This window comes from Vanellus vanellus (assembly GCF_965231255.1).
Source record: "Vanellus vanellus genome assembly, chromosome: 3".
Classification (NCBI taxonomy): Eukaryota; Metazoa; Chordata; class Aves; order Charadriiformes; family Charadriidae; genus Vanellus; species Vanellus vanellus.
Genome location: NC_138907.1, coordinates 71,320,252 through 71,335,369, shown reverse-complemented (window position 1 = coordinate 71,335,369; position 15,118 = coordinate 71,320,252). Strand labels below are relative to the sequence as shown.

The 15,118-nt window shown below is 39.4% G+C and overlaps 1 protein-coding gene across 1 annotated transcript in view; it reads right to left on the bottom strand.

Annotated features, from left to right (window-relative positions):
- Positions 1-10,234: 10,234 nt before the first annotated feature.
- The window catches only part of TRDN (triadin), a 233,828-nt gene continuing 228,944 nt past the window's right edge, over positions 10,235-15,118 (bottom strand). Inside the window, exon 40 of the mRNA XM_082481943.1 lies at positions 10,235-12,967. Within this exon, the coding sequence (XP_082338069.1) occupies positions 12,825-12,967 (143 nt within the window). The 3' untranslated portion in view covers positions 10,235-12,824. The remainder of the gene's footprint in view (positions 12,968-15,118) is intronic.

Genomic DNA, 15,118 nt, shown 5'->3' with positions numbered 1-15,118 from the left:
ATCCTTGCCCCTAGGCAGGATCAGCTATAATGTTGTCACTCCTGAGACATGTTTATCTGATCTTTCTTTTAAAAGTTCTGAATATTCTGTGGAGTCTACCAATTTTCCACGGATTATCTTTACAACCAGAAAGTGTTGTCTAATGTTTAACCAAAACCTTCAATATTTCTATTGTTTTTTGATAGGTAGGCAGAGAATCTAATGCAGGGAAGGTTTAGGCTGGATATTAGGAAAAATTTCTTCACTGAAAGGGTTGTCAAGCATTGGAACAGGCTGCCCAGGGAAGTGGTTGAGTCACCATCCCTGGAGGTATTTAAAAGAGGTGCAGGTGTGCTCAGGGACATGGTTTAGCGGTGGACTTGGCAGTGCTAGGTTAATGGTTGGACTTGATGATCTTAAAGGTCTTTTCCAACCTAAATGATTCTATGATTCCATGATTCTATGACTCTATGGTTCTCTGATCCCATCTTTATTTCTGCAGTGAGAGGAGTATGTGTATTTTCTTCTTTTTATCCTTGCACATTGGAATTTTAGTCAGCGACCAGAATAACATTTGTTGAAGTAGTACATCATATAGACTACAAGACATGATGCCTACTCTGCAGGAAAAAAAAGATTTATTATATACGAATATTTGTTTCACATAGAGAATTCCTGGTATTATTATATGAGGTTATACTTTTGTGCAGCACAAAGGAAGAAGTATTAAGCCCAGGGCTGTGGTTTGCAAGAAAAATTAATGGCTAAAAAGACTGTGAGCTCTTTTTGTTCTGTCATGAGAGTGGCCGAAGCAGGCAATGGAACAAATGCTGTTTCATAGAATCTTGTGGAAGGCTGAGGCAGGAGCTGTGGGAAGGGAAAAAGTTTTACTGGTGTGATATCAGGCTCTGCACATCTCTTCCTACAGCTTAGATAGAAGCTACTTCGTTGTCTCATGGGATATTAGTGATTATATTTTTTCTTTAACAAAACAAAACAGAAGAATTATCAAATATATGTTCCAATGGAACAAAAATTAAACATCTGAAGATGCCTTTGGACATATTAAAGGAGGAGAAAAGAGCAAAATTAATTAACTTTGGGAAGAACAGTTGGTTTTCTGTCGGGCACAGTGATGAGATCTGGGGCCTTCTGTTTTCGTTTCTTGTACCTGTGAGGATATAATATAAATTATTGTCCATTGAAATTGGACAAGGGGATAGAACTCATTACACTTCTTGTGTAATCCCACATATTTTAAAGTTGTTAAATTAGATCACCTTAACAGTGACTGTTTTGCTTTTGTCAGTTTTCAGGTTAAGAAAAGTATCAACACAGTAGTATACATTGGACTCATGATAGTTAAAGAGCAGATGACTTTTTAGCTGAATTGCCATTACAATAATATATAATTATTAATATATATTATCACAATGTTCTTGTTCACATTAAGATGTGAGCCAAGCCCTGTGCAAATATATAGCAAATGATGGTTACTAATAATGGCAATTAACATAGCAACCAGCCCAGCAGAGTTCAGGAGCAGTCTGCCTGAGCTCCCTGTTTGGCACAAGCTGGGGGTAACTACCCTGGTTCTGACAAACTCATGAAGCAAATGACCCTCAGCCTTCACAACCATGATGAGCCCCATCTGCATGAATACCTTTGAGACCATATCTGGTGAGGGAGGTAATTACTTCCCTGTGAAGTGACAGCAGTTCAGTCTGCAGGAAGAGTCAAGGTTTCCAACGCATCACAGGAACAATCCTTCGTTGTATAGTAATTATCCGGTACATGATCATCAGTTTTCCAAAGAGCACTGGGATCACACCGTTGAGAGACAATTCTTATTTCCCCAGAGGAACTAACAGTCAAAGTGGTTTGGGGTGATGTTTGTCCATCAGCAGAGGATGGTATTTGGGTGCTTGCCAGACACAGAGAGGGAAGGAAGAGAGAATGCTAATTTTCTGGAGGGTCAGAAGCTTTGGCTGCATAGCTGCAGATTTATGCGTCCTATGGCAATTGATTTGATCAGGGACTGATATTCATCAAAGCTATTATAAAAAAATAATTAAACAAAAGTAGACGCAGCCTGCTTGTGGTTTGCAAGGGAAATGGATTGAATTCCCTGTTCATAAAACTGAACACGAGCACTGTACTGCCAAAGATACCTCCTCAGAAATACTTGCAAAATTGAATGTTATGATACCAAGAAAGAATAGAAAATGCTTGAGGGTGCCGAAATTTAACTTTTTAGCAGTGACCTTATGTTTTTTTGAGTTCCATAATCTCTAAATAGCCCAGGGCCTCGTGTCCTTTGAGCTTTGACTTTGCTCTCATCTGCTTCCACTGTTCTCCTGCTTCTCAGGCCAACAGCATCCTGGCTTGTATCAGAAATAGTGTGGCCAGCAGCACTAGGGAAGTCATCATCCCCCTGTATTTGGCACTGGTGAGGTCAAATAATAGGACAAGAGGAAATGGACTCAAGTTGCACCAGGGGAGATTTAGATTGGATATGAGGAAAAATTTCTTCACTGAAAGAACGTTTCAAACATTGGAACAGGCTGCCCAGGGAAGTGGTTGAGTCACCATCCCTGGAGATATTTAAAAGATGTGTAGATGTGGCACTTAGGGACATAGTTTAGTGGTGGACTTGGCAGTGCTAGGTTAATGGTGGACTTGATGGGCTTAAAGGTCTTTTCCAACATAAACGGTTGTATGATAGTATGATTCTCTAATTCATTGCTTCCTGGGGTGGCTGAATCCTTGCAGGTCTGGTCTCCCCTTTCAGCTGGAGAGGGAAGGAATAGAAAAAGGTCTTTCTCAGTAAGGAAAGATCCCACTAGCTCGATTGCATTCATGTTTGTGCTCTCAATCTCTCACTCTCACATACGGAATTTTCCACTCACTAGTTTGCCCCCAGGCCTCATTCTTACAAATCTAAAATTGGCTTCATAAAAGAGCCACTAATTTGGATACTTTAGAAGGCTTTCTACTAAAAGAAAGTTTGGTTTTAATCTTTGAAATAATTTCACTCAGTGAATTTTAACAGACAAACATTAAATTTTAACGTACACACGTGCACATCAAATATCAACTAAGATGTTATCCTAGGTGAACATCTCCCAGATCAAAAGCTTTACAGCTTTTCCACTTTTTCCTCTCCTGGAGAACACCAGTGATGGCCTTTGTTTTAATCTGTGCCTCCCTCAGGTCTTCTTGGTAGGAAAAATCTGATTTTCAGGGTCAAATACAAGAACAATTGGCATAGCTTCATCAGTGAACCACAGTGAAGTGATTTTTTTCAGGTCTCTGCCTCCTGTGGGTCTTCACAGTAAGCAAAATCCAATTTTGAGAGTCACATATTACAATAAATTGACATAGTTTCATCAATGGGAGATGTCAGTGTCAATGGGAGAACACTAATGTAAACCATTACTAAAAAGATAATAGTTGTGTTTGTGAAATTATGAGACAGGTTAGCACTGGAGGCTGAGACCTTTTATAAATAAAGACAGCATGGGAAAAAGACAGTGCTTAATTTACTAATGTTTTGTTAGTTTGTCCAAGATAGACTTCAAACAGTTGTGCTTTATTCCAGCTTGAGTTATTGGACTTGATAGAAAAGGCCACAGGATGAAATATAAAGGTCTATTTGGGTTTTAAATCCCATGAATTTACAAATGTATACTGAAGGAGAGTGCTTAGCTCTCTGCATATGTGTGTCCATAGGAGTAGAGGTGCCTTGCTGCATCCACACACACACACGCATTTCATCTCATCAGTTTTTGCATGCCGTTTTCGCAATGACTGTGAAAGCTATGTCCTCAGATTGCTGATACGGCGTAGCTCCACTAAATCTATTTTTCAACTGATGCATATTTGAGCCATCAACAGGTAAGATGACATTGCCAGTGTAAAAAGCAGTCATTGCTGTCATCTCAGAATACAGCATCTATGTCATGTGATTCTGGATTAAATTACGCATTGCTATTTTTTTAAAAAAACTTTGAAAGTGTACGAAAATACTGGAGAATGTCTTCCATGCTTTTACTCAGTGATCTTAGCAAAAGTATCAAACAGCCTCCCAATTTAGTTTAAATAATTTTCTTTCACTCAAAAGTTTGGGTTAAGGCAGTTATATAACAAAAAAAAACCCACCAAACCCAAACCTATTGAAGTGGCTGATTTAAAAATAAAATACAAAACTTGCTTATACTGATACTTCCATTATAAGCCTAAAATACTTAGCTCCATACTAAAACTAAGTCTTTGCATCTTAGCCAATGATTTTATTTTTACAGCATGTTAGTATTAGACAACAAATGTTAGAGAAGAGTTTTAACACTGAAAATATGCATGTATCTAAAGAAAAGCAGAGAATGGTACATTCTTGGAAGCAAAAGACTGACAATGATTACGGGCTATAGAAGCTGTTCATAGCAGGGGTCTCAGTACGCAGGGTGAAAGCTGTCAAATAGGGTCATACTCAAACCTTATCTGCTCTATTGCTGCATTTTTTTTTTTCAGAGAATTTACGATGTCAACTAAATGGCAGAAACCATTTTTATTGTAGTGTGCCAAACACCACAGTCCGTGATACCGCTGCACACAACAGACGAAAATCGTGGATTTGTCTCCCATACCTGGATTGATTTGATGATATTTCTGCCTGTGGTTACATGGACTCATCATTCTCACCAACTGTAATGCACTGAAACTATAGGACATCAACAGCATTGCTATAAACTGAAAACGCTAGACTTAATGCTAAACTTACATCGTTAAGTTTCGGGCAAATTAGAGGCATCCAGTTGGTTTTATTTCCTGTAAGCTGAAGCACCCAGATGTTTCATTTTCAGTGACATTTAGCATTTAATAACCTCACTGCCGTTGGTACTAGTTTTCCCAGTGCCTTTTCTGATTTTGTTTTGAAAACAAATATGTGAAAAAATGCTTTGGTACTTCAATTTTCTTTTCTACTTTTTGAGGAAGCTTCCAAAATGATTAGCTAAATGATCAATCAGTTAAAAAAAGTGGATTCAGGGTTGGATCCAAATGGCCTTAAGGTCTATAGAACTGTATTAACTTCTATTACTTGTGCCCAGAGATGATAAATAAGTTGGCAAAGCGTTAATGGGAAAACACTCTTGACAATTAAATAAAAAGGAAGAAGATGTGCTTGATTTAAACAGTTAGGGGTTTAAAATCTTCTTAGAAAAGCAGATATTTTAATTAGTTTTCCTCTTCCACTTTTTTTTTTTTTTTGTGAATTTGAAAAGAACAATTAATGTTATTTGACTCACCACTCCAGCTTCCTTGTTCTAGCTTACTAATTTGACCTATCCGAGAACACGTTGTCATTCTAATTAAAATCTCAGTGGCAGATATGCAAGTATATTATACCTGTGTATACAGTCACACATATATAGAGATATATAAGACAGTAAAACAGTGTATTGACTTCCACAGTAAAAAATCACTAAGCAGTAATGATTTATTCAGATTTTCTCAAGCCACACTTACACCCACTCACATCAAGGTCAAGGAGAGAACAAAGAGACTCAGTTGTTTTGAGAAAGGGTGGCCAGATCACTCTGACAGGAAGATGCGATATTCAGAGAGGCATATGGAAGGTTCTTATCAAGTTGTCTTCACGTTGCCTTTTCTTCATTGAAAAGCTACAGCTAAGCTCTAATTTAACAGCATGGTACTCAAGACTCCTCCTTTGCATTGTTCATCTTCTGAAAGAAAAAAAGCACGGAAGGTGGGTTGCACAATATCTGTGCATTTATATTTTTGTCATTCAGTTGGAAAGTGTGTTGGAGTATTAATGCCAGCAGCTTTATTTTCCCATTTCTTTCACAGGTCCAAACCCAGGATGACCCTCATTTTGTAATGCCCTCCCTGGAATAAAAAAGCAGCTGATTAAAGCATTTCTGTTTACCCTTTACCATAATTACTATTTTTCAGTTTGGTGATTTGTTTTCAAAGAATCTTTGCTTTTTTCTGTTCGCTGGAGCTTAGCATGGGGTAGATGGGAGAATAAATGTATTTCTGAGCAAAATTTAGAACAAAAATGAGAAAACTTTAGAATTATAAAAGCAAATATCACACTTATCTGGAAGAGGCTCCCTACTACCTCTGCTACTAATCATATTCAGTGATTTGCTGGTTCAGACACCAGACAATATGACCAAATACAATTTCCTGTTGATGACTGAAACAAAGCCCAAAGGTTTAGGAAACGGGCATGCTTATTGCCATTAGTTATTCTGAGAGAAAATGAAGAGAAGGTTTCAGGTAAAAACAAATCTGGAAGGAAGTTTGCTTGTGGGCAGAGTATCCTTTTATCTGTAGAAAGTTAGACAACTTAGTTTTTTCTTAACACACAAGAACCAAACCAAAAGGAACACAGAAGTCACATTGGTCATTTGAGCAAGGACATGTTTTTTCCTTTGAAAATAAGCAACTCATGCAAAGAAACAGGCTCACATTTGTAAACAAATTTTATCTAGTGAGTGTTGGTAAAACAGAACCTCCTTTTCTTGCCATACATACTAAAGACGATATCTGGAATACACATTTTTTGCAATACCTTTCCAAAAGGAAGCATCACTGAGTGAATTAAATTGCTGGGCTTTTGGACCAGGCAAAGTAAAATTGTGTTCTAAAAATTTTACTCATTTCTATCGTAATAAAAGACAAACTGGGAATTGAAGAAAGCTCCGGAGAAGTATTTACAGCAATAACTAACACAGTTCTTGAGATGTGAGTACTGCAGAACAGATTGTTGTGTGGAGGGTGTATCACAAGCAATAAGCATACACAGAAATCCATAAACTGAGAGAAGAAAACACAAAAGGTCATGTTATTTCATTGTTTAATTAAAAGGCTAAGACTTCTGCATTGAGAGGTACACTCTGTATGGGGAGGTTTTGCCTACAGGTGAATAATATGACTATTTAACTATTCGGCTAATTGGGAATTTCTGGAGAACTTGACTCAGGATGAAAGGATGGTATGAAAGCTATATATCTAGTGACCTTTTCAGGTGTATAAATAATACATGCTTCATATTTTCATTTGCCTTTGTGTTTCTGCCTTCTGGAGAACTAAAAGGTGACAACTTCTCAAAGCTGAATTTTTAGCAAGGTCTTTTTTTATGCATAGTTCCTACCTAGGAACCCTCATATGGCATTTGTTATTTCCTCTTATTTTGTCAGTTACCAGCCCCTCACACCTTCCCTCTCTCCTCCTCCCAGTACCCAGTACCTCCTCCCGTGTTATCCTTTTAATTTTTTTCTTGGCTTCCAAAATCTTGAATCCCTGGAAAGACGTGCTACTCATGGTCTGTAGCTGCGGGCAGTCACCAGCTGACTGTCTTAAGTCCAAAGCAGCTCGAACAACCTCTGTTATCCCTAAGGGTGGAAGTTTTTCACTCATTTCTCACTATACTGAGTGGATTATACAGTGGGATGCTGAAGTGGAAGTGAAACATTCAATAAGATAGGAAAGGGAAGAGCCTTTCGGGTGCTCTCCTGAGTGCCTATGTCCTGGCAGATAAAGACATCCCACCACCACCAAAACTGTGCTTACTGCACTTCTCGTATTATGTTGGATTAAAGCAAAGTGTCATAAAGTTTTTCTGCAGGGAATTTGGCATCTAAACTAGACTATACTAAGTAGTAAACGGCTGTGTATAAAAACCTAGTAGCGTAGCTCTAGAGTGGGGGATCAATGGGACAAATCTTTGTGGCGATGTACAAGTCATGTATGTCCTGCCTTGTGTTTTAAGTGCAGCCCCTAAATGTAGTACAAATAGCGATTTGTGGCCATTTAGTAGGAGGTGTATGAGCTGTGTAAGAACCAGCTGTGGTGGGTTAGCCTTGGCAAACAGTTGAACTCACACCCAGCCGCTCGCTCACTTCTCCCTAATTACTGTCGTGGACAAAGGAGACTCGGGTAAAATTAACTCACAAAAAATGTAATTACTAATTTGGACAGTGGGGAACAGAAACACAAACATTAAAACACCACCTCTTCCTCCCCTGTCTCCCAGGATCAACTTCACTCCTTCACTCCAGTCTCCAGTGGTTACAGTTGGTACATGGTGGTTCCTCTCTGCTGCTCTGTCCTCCTCACAATTTTTGGCTGCTCCAGCATGGGTCCTCCACAGGCTGCAGGGTGCAGGGAATCTCTTCTCTGGTGTGGAGCACCTCCTCTACCTCCTCCTCTTCTGACCTTGGCGCACTCTCTGCTGCTTCTCGCTCTTTTTGTTCCCTCCTCTCTCTCTATGGCACTGTCTGTCCTTCCTTACACACCCATCCCTTGAGGTGCAGCCATGGTGGCTGTGGGGCTGTGCTGGGCCCTGCGGTGGGGCCGTTGGTGCCGGCTGGAACTGTCCATGTCTGGCACGGGGCAGCCCGGGCCGCTCCTCACAGAGGCCGCCCTGCAGCCCCCGGCCCACGCCTGGGCACCTGCAGCCGGTACACCGGCACAGTTAATCACCAAAGCAGCTTCTTAGACTTTCTGACCTTCCCTTGGAAATTGTTTCAGCAGCTGGAGTAATAGGAATCAGTCATTGAGAAACAAGGAAAAGGAACTGCTGGAGAGGGTCCAGCAAAGGGCTACAAAGATGATTAGGGGATTGGAGCATCTTTCTTATGAGGAAAGGCTGAGGGACTTGGCTCTGTTTAGTCAAGAGAAAAGAAGACTGAGAGGGGATCTTATCAATGCTTACAAATATTTAAAGGGAGGGTGACAGCTAGATGGGAACAGTCTTTTTTCAGTGGTGCTCAGTGATAGGACAAGAGGTAATGGGCAGAGACTTGAACATAAGAAGTTCCATCTTAACATGAGGAGGAACTTCTTTACTTTGAGGGTGGCAGAGCACTGGAACAGGCTGCCCAAAGAGGTTGTGGAGTCTCCCACTCTGGAGACATTCAAAACCCGCCTGGATGCTGTCCTGTGCAACCTGCTGTAGGTGACCATGCTTTGGCAGGGGGGTTGGACTAGATGATCTCCAGAGGTCCCTTCCAACCCTGACCATTCTGTGATTCTGTGAAAAGCTCCCATTTGCTGGAAAGTTTTAAAACAGACAAAATTGGGCTCCAGCTGTGATGTGAGTAGGAATGTGAAACACCAAAGACGGAGTGATGGCGGCAGACAGAGTCTGTGGACTGTACTGGTGAGAGCAGGCAGCTCTGGGGCAGGCAACTTACACTTGGCTGAGCAGTGCAAAATCGGTCTTGGTCAAGTCTTGATTTTCAGAGTGGGTGGAAATTTACTGTTCCTGTTGACTTTAGCAGGATTTTAGCGTCTCGGAGAAAGGTGCATTTTTTCGAGAAGAAGGGATTAGAAACACTTATCCACTTGCCCAACCAAATCACTGATCGACAAACCTCCCAAGTAGGCAAGCTCATCAAACTCCACAGGGCAAAGGACTCTCAAACCCCAAGGCAGAGCTTTGCAATCTCAGCTGTGCCATCTTCAGGCTGCAGTCTGGTTCCTGCACTGGCTCAACCTGTTTTAGCAATTGCTGATATAGGCAAACCATAGTTCCTGGGCAGAGGGGTGAATTTTCACTCTCATTTTTTTGGTGGTAATTTTCCCAATTGTCTGTACTACAGACTAGTCATTGGAGATTGCAGGTTTGTCTGTATTGGTTGTGCAGTTGTATTTTATGTAACTACTTTAGAAGCATAGAATCAAAGAATCATAGAACGGTTTAAGTTGGAAGGACCTTAAAGATCATCGAGTTCCAACCCCCCTGCCATGGACACCTCCCACTAGACCAGGTTGCTCAAAGCATCATCCAACCTGGCCTTGAACACTTCCAGGGATGGGGCCTCCACAACTTCCCTGGACAACCTGTTCCAGCATCTTACCACCCTCCTAGGAAAGAGTTTCTTCCTAATGTCTAACTTCCTAACTACTTTGATGAACATATGGGATTTTGGTATAGATGAAGGCCTGCCTTGAATGACTGAAGCAACCATTTAGCTTTTCGCATGTCAGAGTGTAATCCACAAAGTGTGTAAAAAGCCTAGGTAAGATAGGTATTGCAAAAAGCACATTAGGAATAAATACAATGCTGAATGATTCATTTTTCCTGCCTAATTGTAAGAAATGCCACTTCTTTATATTCAGGAGATTTGTATATACTTAGCAGGGATAGAAAACTTACATATGTAAACCTTTGTCCTCCACTTTTGGATTCACAGGAAAGCATATCACAGCCACTGGAACAAGGTTTATATTCTTTATTTTCCAAAATGGATAACAATCAGCGTATGATTTTGCAATATTTCAGGCTAATTTGAGTAACACCATGCAATTCATGTAATTTTTTTAAATTTCCAGGTGGATTTAAAGAGAAAAATACTTGCCACTTTGAGAGTGGACCTGTTTCTCCTTTTCTTCGAGGCAGTGACTGAGATTAGGAAACAAAATAAATGACCGATTTTATATCACTTATTCGATTATATTAATTTTTTATATTTCCAAAGCTTTCAGATATCTAATTGAAACACTATAGAAATAAGAGCTGGAACATACTCTTGTCATCTCCCAACTCAAATGGGAAGAAAGGATTAAGGTTAACTATAATGAACAAAATTTATTTTGCCAAAAGAAACTGAAAAAGAAAATGGATTATAGTATATTAAAATTCTGTCTAGATTATTGGCATTAGATAAAGTCTTGACTTAAATTAACTGATTTTCAGAAAGTTATAATCTCATTTTAAGACAGGCTTCACAGTAAAAATCTAGGGCAATAACATCTATAATAATATACAGAAAATCACAAATTGGGAAGGAAATAAAGTCACTGGAAATATAAAAAGGCCCACTTAAAGAAAATTAAAGATTGTCATTTTAACATGAAACTCTGTTGCTTTGTCACTCTGTTGACAGCTCTATCTCCAGAGTAGATTTCACAGTGACAGTGGAGGTATTCACCATGAACACTTTTATCTGCAGTGCGCTCCTCTGTGGGAAGAGCTACTCCTAGGGCAGGACCTGTTCCTACCTCTTTCCAGAAACCACTGTCTAGACTGCGTGTTGCAATGACAGTTCTTGCGGCACAGGATCTGTGCAATATGGGAGTGCATTAAGATCAAGAACCCAGTTAGCGTAAAGCCATGAACAGTAATCACAGAGTACCAACCTGACCCAGCAGTGTAACAACAAATCTTTCTGAATTGCATTAACCTATCATAGACCCAGCTGTGAGTCATTTATTTGATTAAGGTAAGAATAAGTCAGCAGGGAGAGGGGATGGGGGAAGGAGCTGATGTTATCTTGAACTATGCTAAAAATAAAAAAGCAGTATATAGTTACTGGTGTGATCGGATTCTACAAGCAGCCGCGTTGTACAAAGAGCACCATGCTGCTTCAGCAGGTAACTATATAACTAAGATCACTGCTGTACATTTCACAGACTAAATGCAAAAACAGAGTAAGGAAATACAAACAAATAGCAGCTTGCAAAAATGCACGATTATTTACATTGCCAGTTGTACAGACAATTGAGATGCCAGTTTTCAGTCACGTGCCTTCACATGGGTCAAATGCCACCCCATGTCTTTCTTAGGGCAACAAATCCATTATTTCTACAGAAATGCACAAAAGAAGGTTGAGGGTTGGCATATCTACTTCCAGTTCTCATCAACAGTAGTGTGCTGTGAGGAAGACCTCTCATTTCATCTAGTAAAATCAGCTACCTGGATTATTTCATATGCTCCTGTTTGTTTTTTTTTGGTTTTTGTTTTTGTTTTTTTTTGTTTGTTTGTTTGTTTTTTTTTTTTTTAGTCTTGATTGTTTTATTTTTGTTTTGTTTACTGATCTGAGATTGCATCAAATTGGCATGTTTACCTATTGGAAATTTGGGTTGCTTTAGTTTCATGAGTGCATGAGTGGCGCCTCACATCATGGCTTTTCAGCTGGCTTATGCTAATAGCAAATGGTTGGCTGATATATTCTCCATTTACATGGTCTTCACTGCAAGTAAAGCTGATTTACCCACAGAAGAAAAGTAGAAGTACCGAAATTTTTTTATGTGATTCTTCAGACCTTCACGTTGATAAAACACTGGTTTTCCTCACCTTTGCTCTGTTGTTTCACTTTCTCTGCTCACTTTGGGCTTTAGAAAGTGAAGAGATTGTATTTCACCAACAGGCAGGGCTAACAGACCATGCTTTTACTGATTCAAGTTGAATAGAAATGTTCATCATTAACATGACTTGCAGAGCCAACGCACTGATAGTATATTGAGCTGCTCAGAGCAAGTGTGAGCTTCAGGCTACGCTGGTCAATGAGACATAAAAATAGCACCAGTCACAGAATACATTCTCATGACTTAGTGAGGCTTTTTCCTGTCAGCAATTTGATTGAACGTTAAGAAGAAATGATTTAGGGTTGCAGGTAGTCTTGCAATCTTGCTGATATAAGAGCTATATTCAACCTTTCACTCCCTAGATAAGATTAAATGGAAAACAGACTCACTTCAATGCTGAGCAGGTAGGTAAAGAAAAACAAGAAGAGCAAAAGAGGCAGGAAAACACACACACACACACACACACATGCTCACACACACAATCAGGCCAACGCTTTGTTAGCATTGCAGCCTTTCCATGAGAAGTGGGGCACTTTTTACATTTCTACCTTTGTCAAACACAGCTCATTACTGCTTGTTTTGCCTCTGCCCCATGGAAACTTTTTCCAGGCACATGTGTCCAAGTGGATCACATTCTTGCAAATGACAAGTACCACTGTAACTACTGTGGACCTCAGCAGAAAAGATAAAGTGCAAAATGTGAGCGATCACAGGACTCAGTCTCTCTACTGCCCTGGTTTCCTTGTCTTTCTCTTGGAAGTCTTTGAGTGAGTCTTTTCTTCCTTGTTTGAAGGGGGATTGGTGGGAAATTGCAGTCCAAATCCGTTAGGTCCATTTAGGAAGACACATTGAAAGTAGCGGACAGGAGCTAGGAAAACAAGGAAGAGATGGTTAATGTTTATGGTTTACAAACTGGGGCCATGAGCCTGTTCCATGTTCTTTCAGAAAACATTTGTATAATTTCATTTAAATTAAGTGAGTTATAACAGCACAAATCTCTACTGTGATCACAAGCCAGGTTCCACATATCAACAAGATTTTAGCTAAAAGGCTCAATGAGACATGTTTCTAGCACAAGATTAGAAATTATTGACAATTTCACATTTAAATCCATTATTCCTCTCAATGTTATAGTCCTACTTCTCCCAGAATATTTGCATTTTGGGGTAGCTGAAAGGAAGTCCCAAAATTCAGACATAATATTTTCTGAGTATATATTTCACAGCTACTTTCAGATACATTGAGGAGTTCCAGAAAGACTCATATCTAAGAGTGATAATGACATATTTTATTAGGTTTCCAATGAATTAATTCTTATTCTGAATAAATGAATAAATGAATAAATGACAGTACCTCTTTCCTAGTCTTTCACAGTCAGGGAGGTTTTCTCCCTTTTGATTTTTGCGTGCTAGCCTGTGTTGTCTCACTTCTTCCCATTATGTTTTAAAAGCTTTCAAGAAAATGTACTTTAGCACAGATGGAGTTGACCTAATTTGTTCCAAAAGATGAGTTTTGCACTCTGAGATTAACGTTGACAAGATTTTAAAAGATAACTATTAGTCAGTTATGTGTTTGGAAAAATGATTGGAGGAATGTTGGCATCTGAAACAAGTTAGCTTTCATGCAGTTGATTTTCTGGTGCTTTTTTCTTTCCTCCATTGCTCATTCTGTATTAAAAAAAAGGCTCTTCCCTGTGACAGTTCTAAACTGAGATGGACTCCGGGACTCCCTGTGTTAAAAAACTGAGGTGTGGGGTTTATTTATTGACTGCTAAGTGACAGTGAATTGTGGAACACAGAATGGTGTGTCAGAAATACTTGGATGGGGTTGGATGGGTCTTTGAGCAACCTGGTCTAGTGGGAGGTGTCCCTGCCCATGGCAGGGGGCTTGGAACTAGATGATCTTTAAGGTCCCTTCCAACCTAAACCAGTCTATGATTCTATGATTCAATCCAGTTATATGTGGTTGTCTTGACTGACTCATGCAAAGGTTAAGTCTTTGTTATTTAAAAAGCACACATGAAAACGGTGTTGGAAATCAGATCTTCTGCAAATAGTTTACTGCTTTTCCACTAAATCTAATAATGGAAACAATTTTTTTTCCCCAAATTTTCAGTATTTCTGATGTTCTTCTTTGAGATGAACCTGAGATTTCTTCAGAAGACAGAGGCAAATTGGCTCCTGTGCCTAGAGCTCACAGCCCAAACGTGACAGAGCAAGGTTCCCCTGTGAGGCCTAACAAGCCACGGACCAGGTCCGTGGTGTGGATATGCTATGTCCTCTACTGCTGGCCATTATACAGTGGCACTTGAGCAAGACCAGAAAATTTCAGGGATATGTTATAGTTTCAACAAATAAACTTATTCCATCCTTGAACTAAGGTAACTTCTGTGTGTAAAACAAACTAAAACCAGTATATTTCCACAAAACCTGTTATAATTAAAACCAATATTTTCCTACCAAAGCACTCTGTCAGAGATTTCTTGATCAAATCTTTAAATCCCCCGTCCCCCACAAACATACAGCCCCCTAAAATTTACTTCCAGTGGGTGCCAGTTTGATAAAGAGAAATACCTTATAGGAAGAAAGCTGCCAATTAAAAACTCACCTTTCTCTGTTTAAATGGACATTATTTCTGCATATTCCTCTTATGGATAAAAAAATGAATATAAAAAAGTCAGTTCTTTGTGAAGAAGGCAAGTAGGGCGTCATGCACTTGCTAGACCCAATAAATACCAATAAATAGTTTACTTAAAGGTAATAAAAATTATTAAACTCCCCTGTATTTTACATGCAATCAGAAGCAAAAAGTTGTCTCTTTTTCTTTACATACATTCACAAAGAACTGATTTGTAATAGCTTATATAGCTACATATTTATGAGCATTTCAAACATGCTTATGTATTGTAATTACAACATGCCTATCACCACAGTTTTTCCACTGCAACCATTTCACTTGAAACTAAGTCTATTGTTAAAAGCCACTAAATTCGTGGAAGGAAAGGGAAAGGGCAAACTTT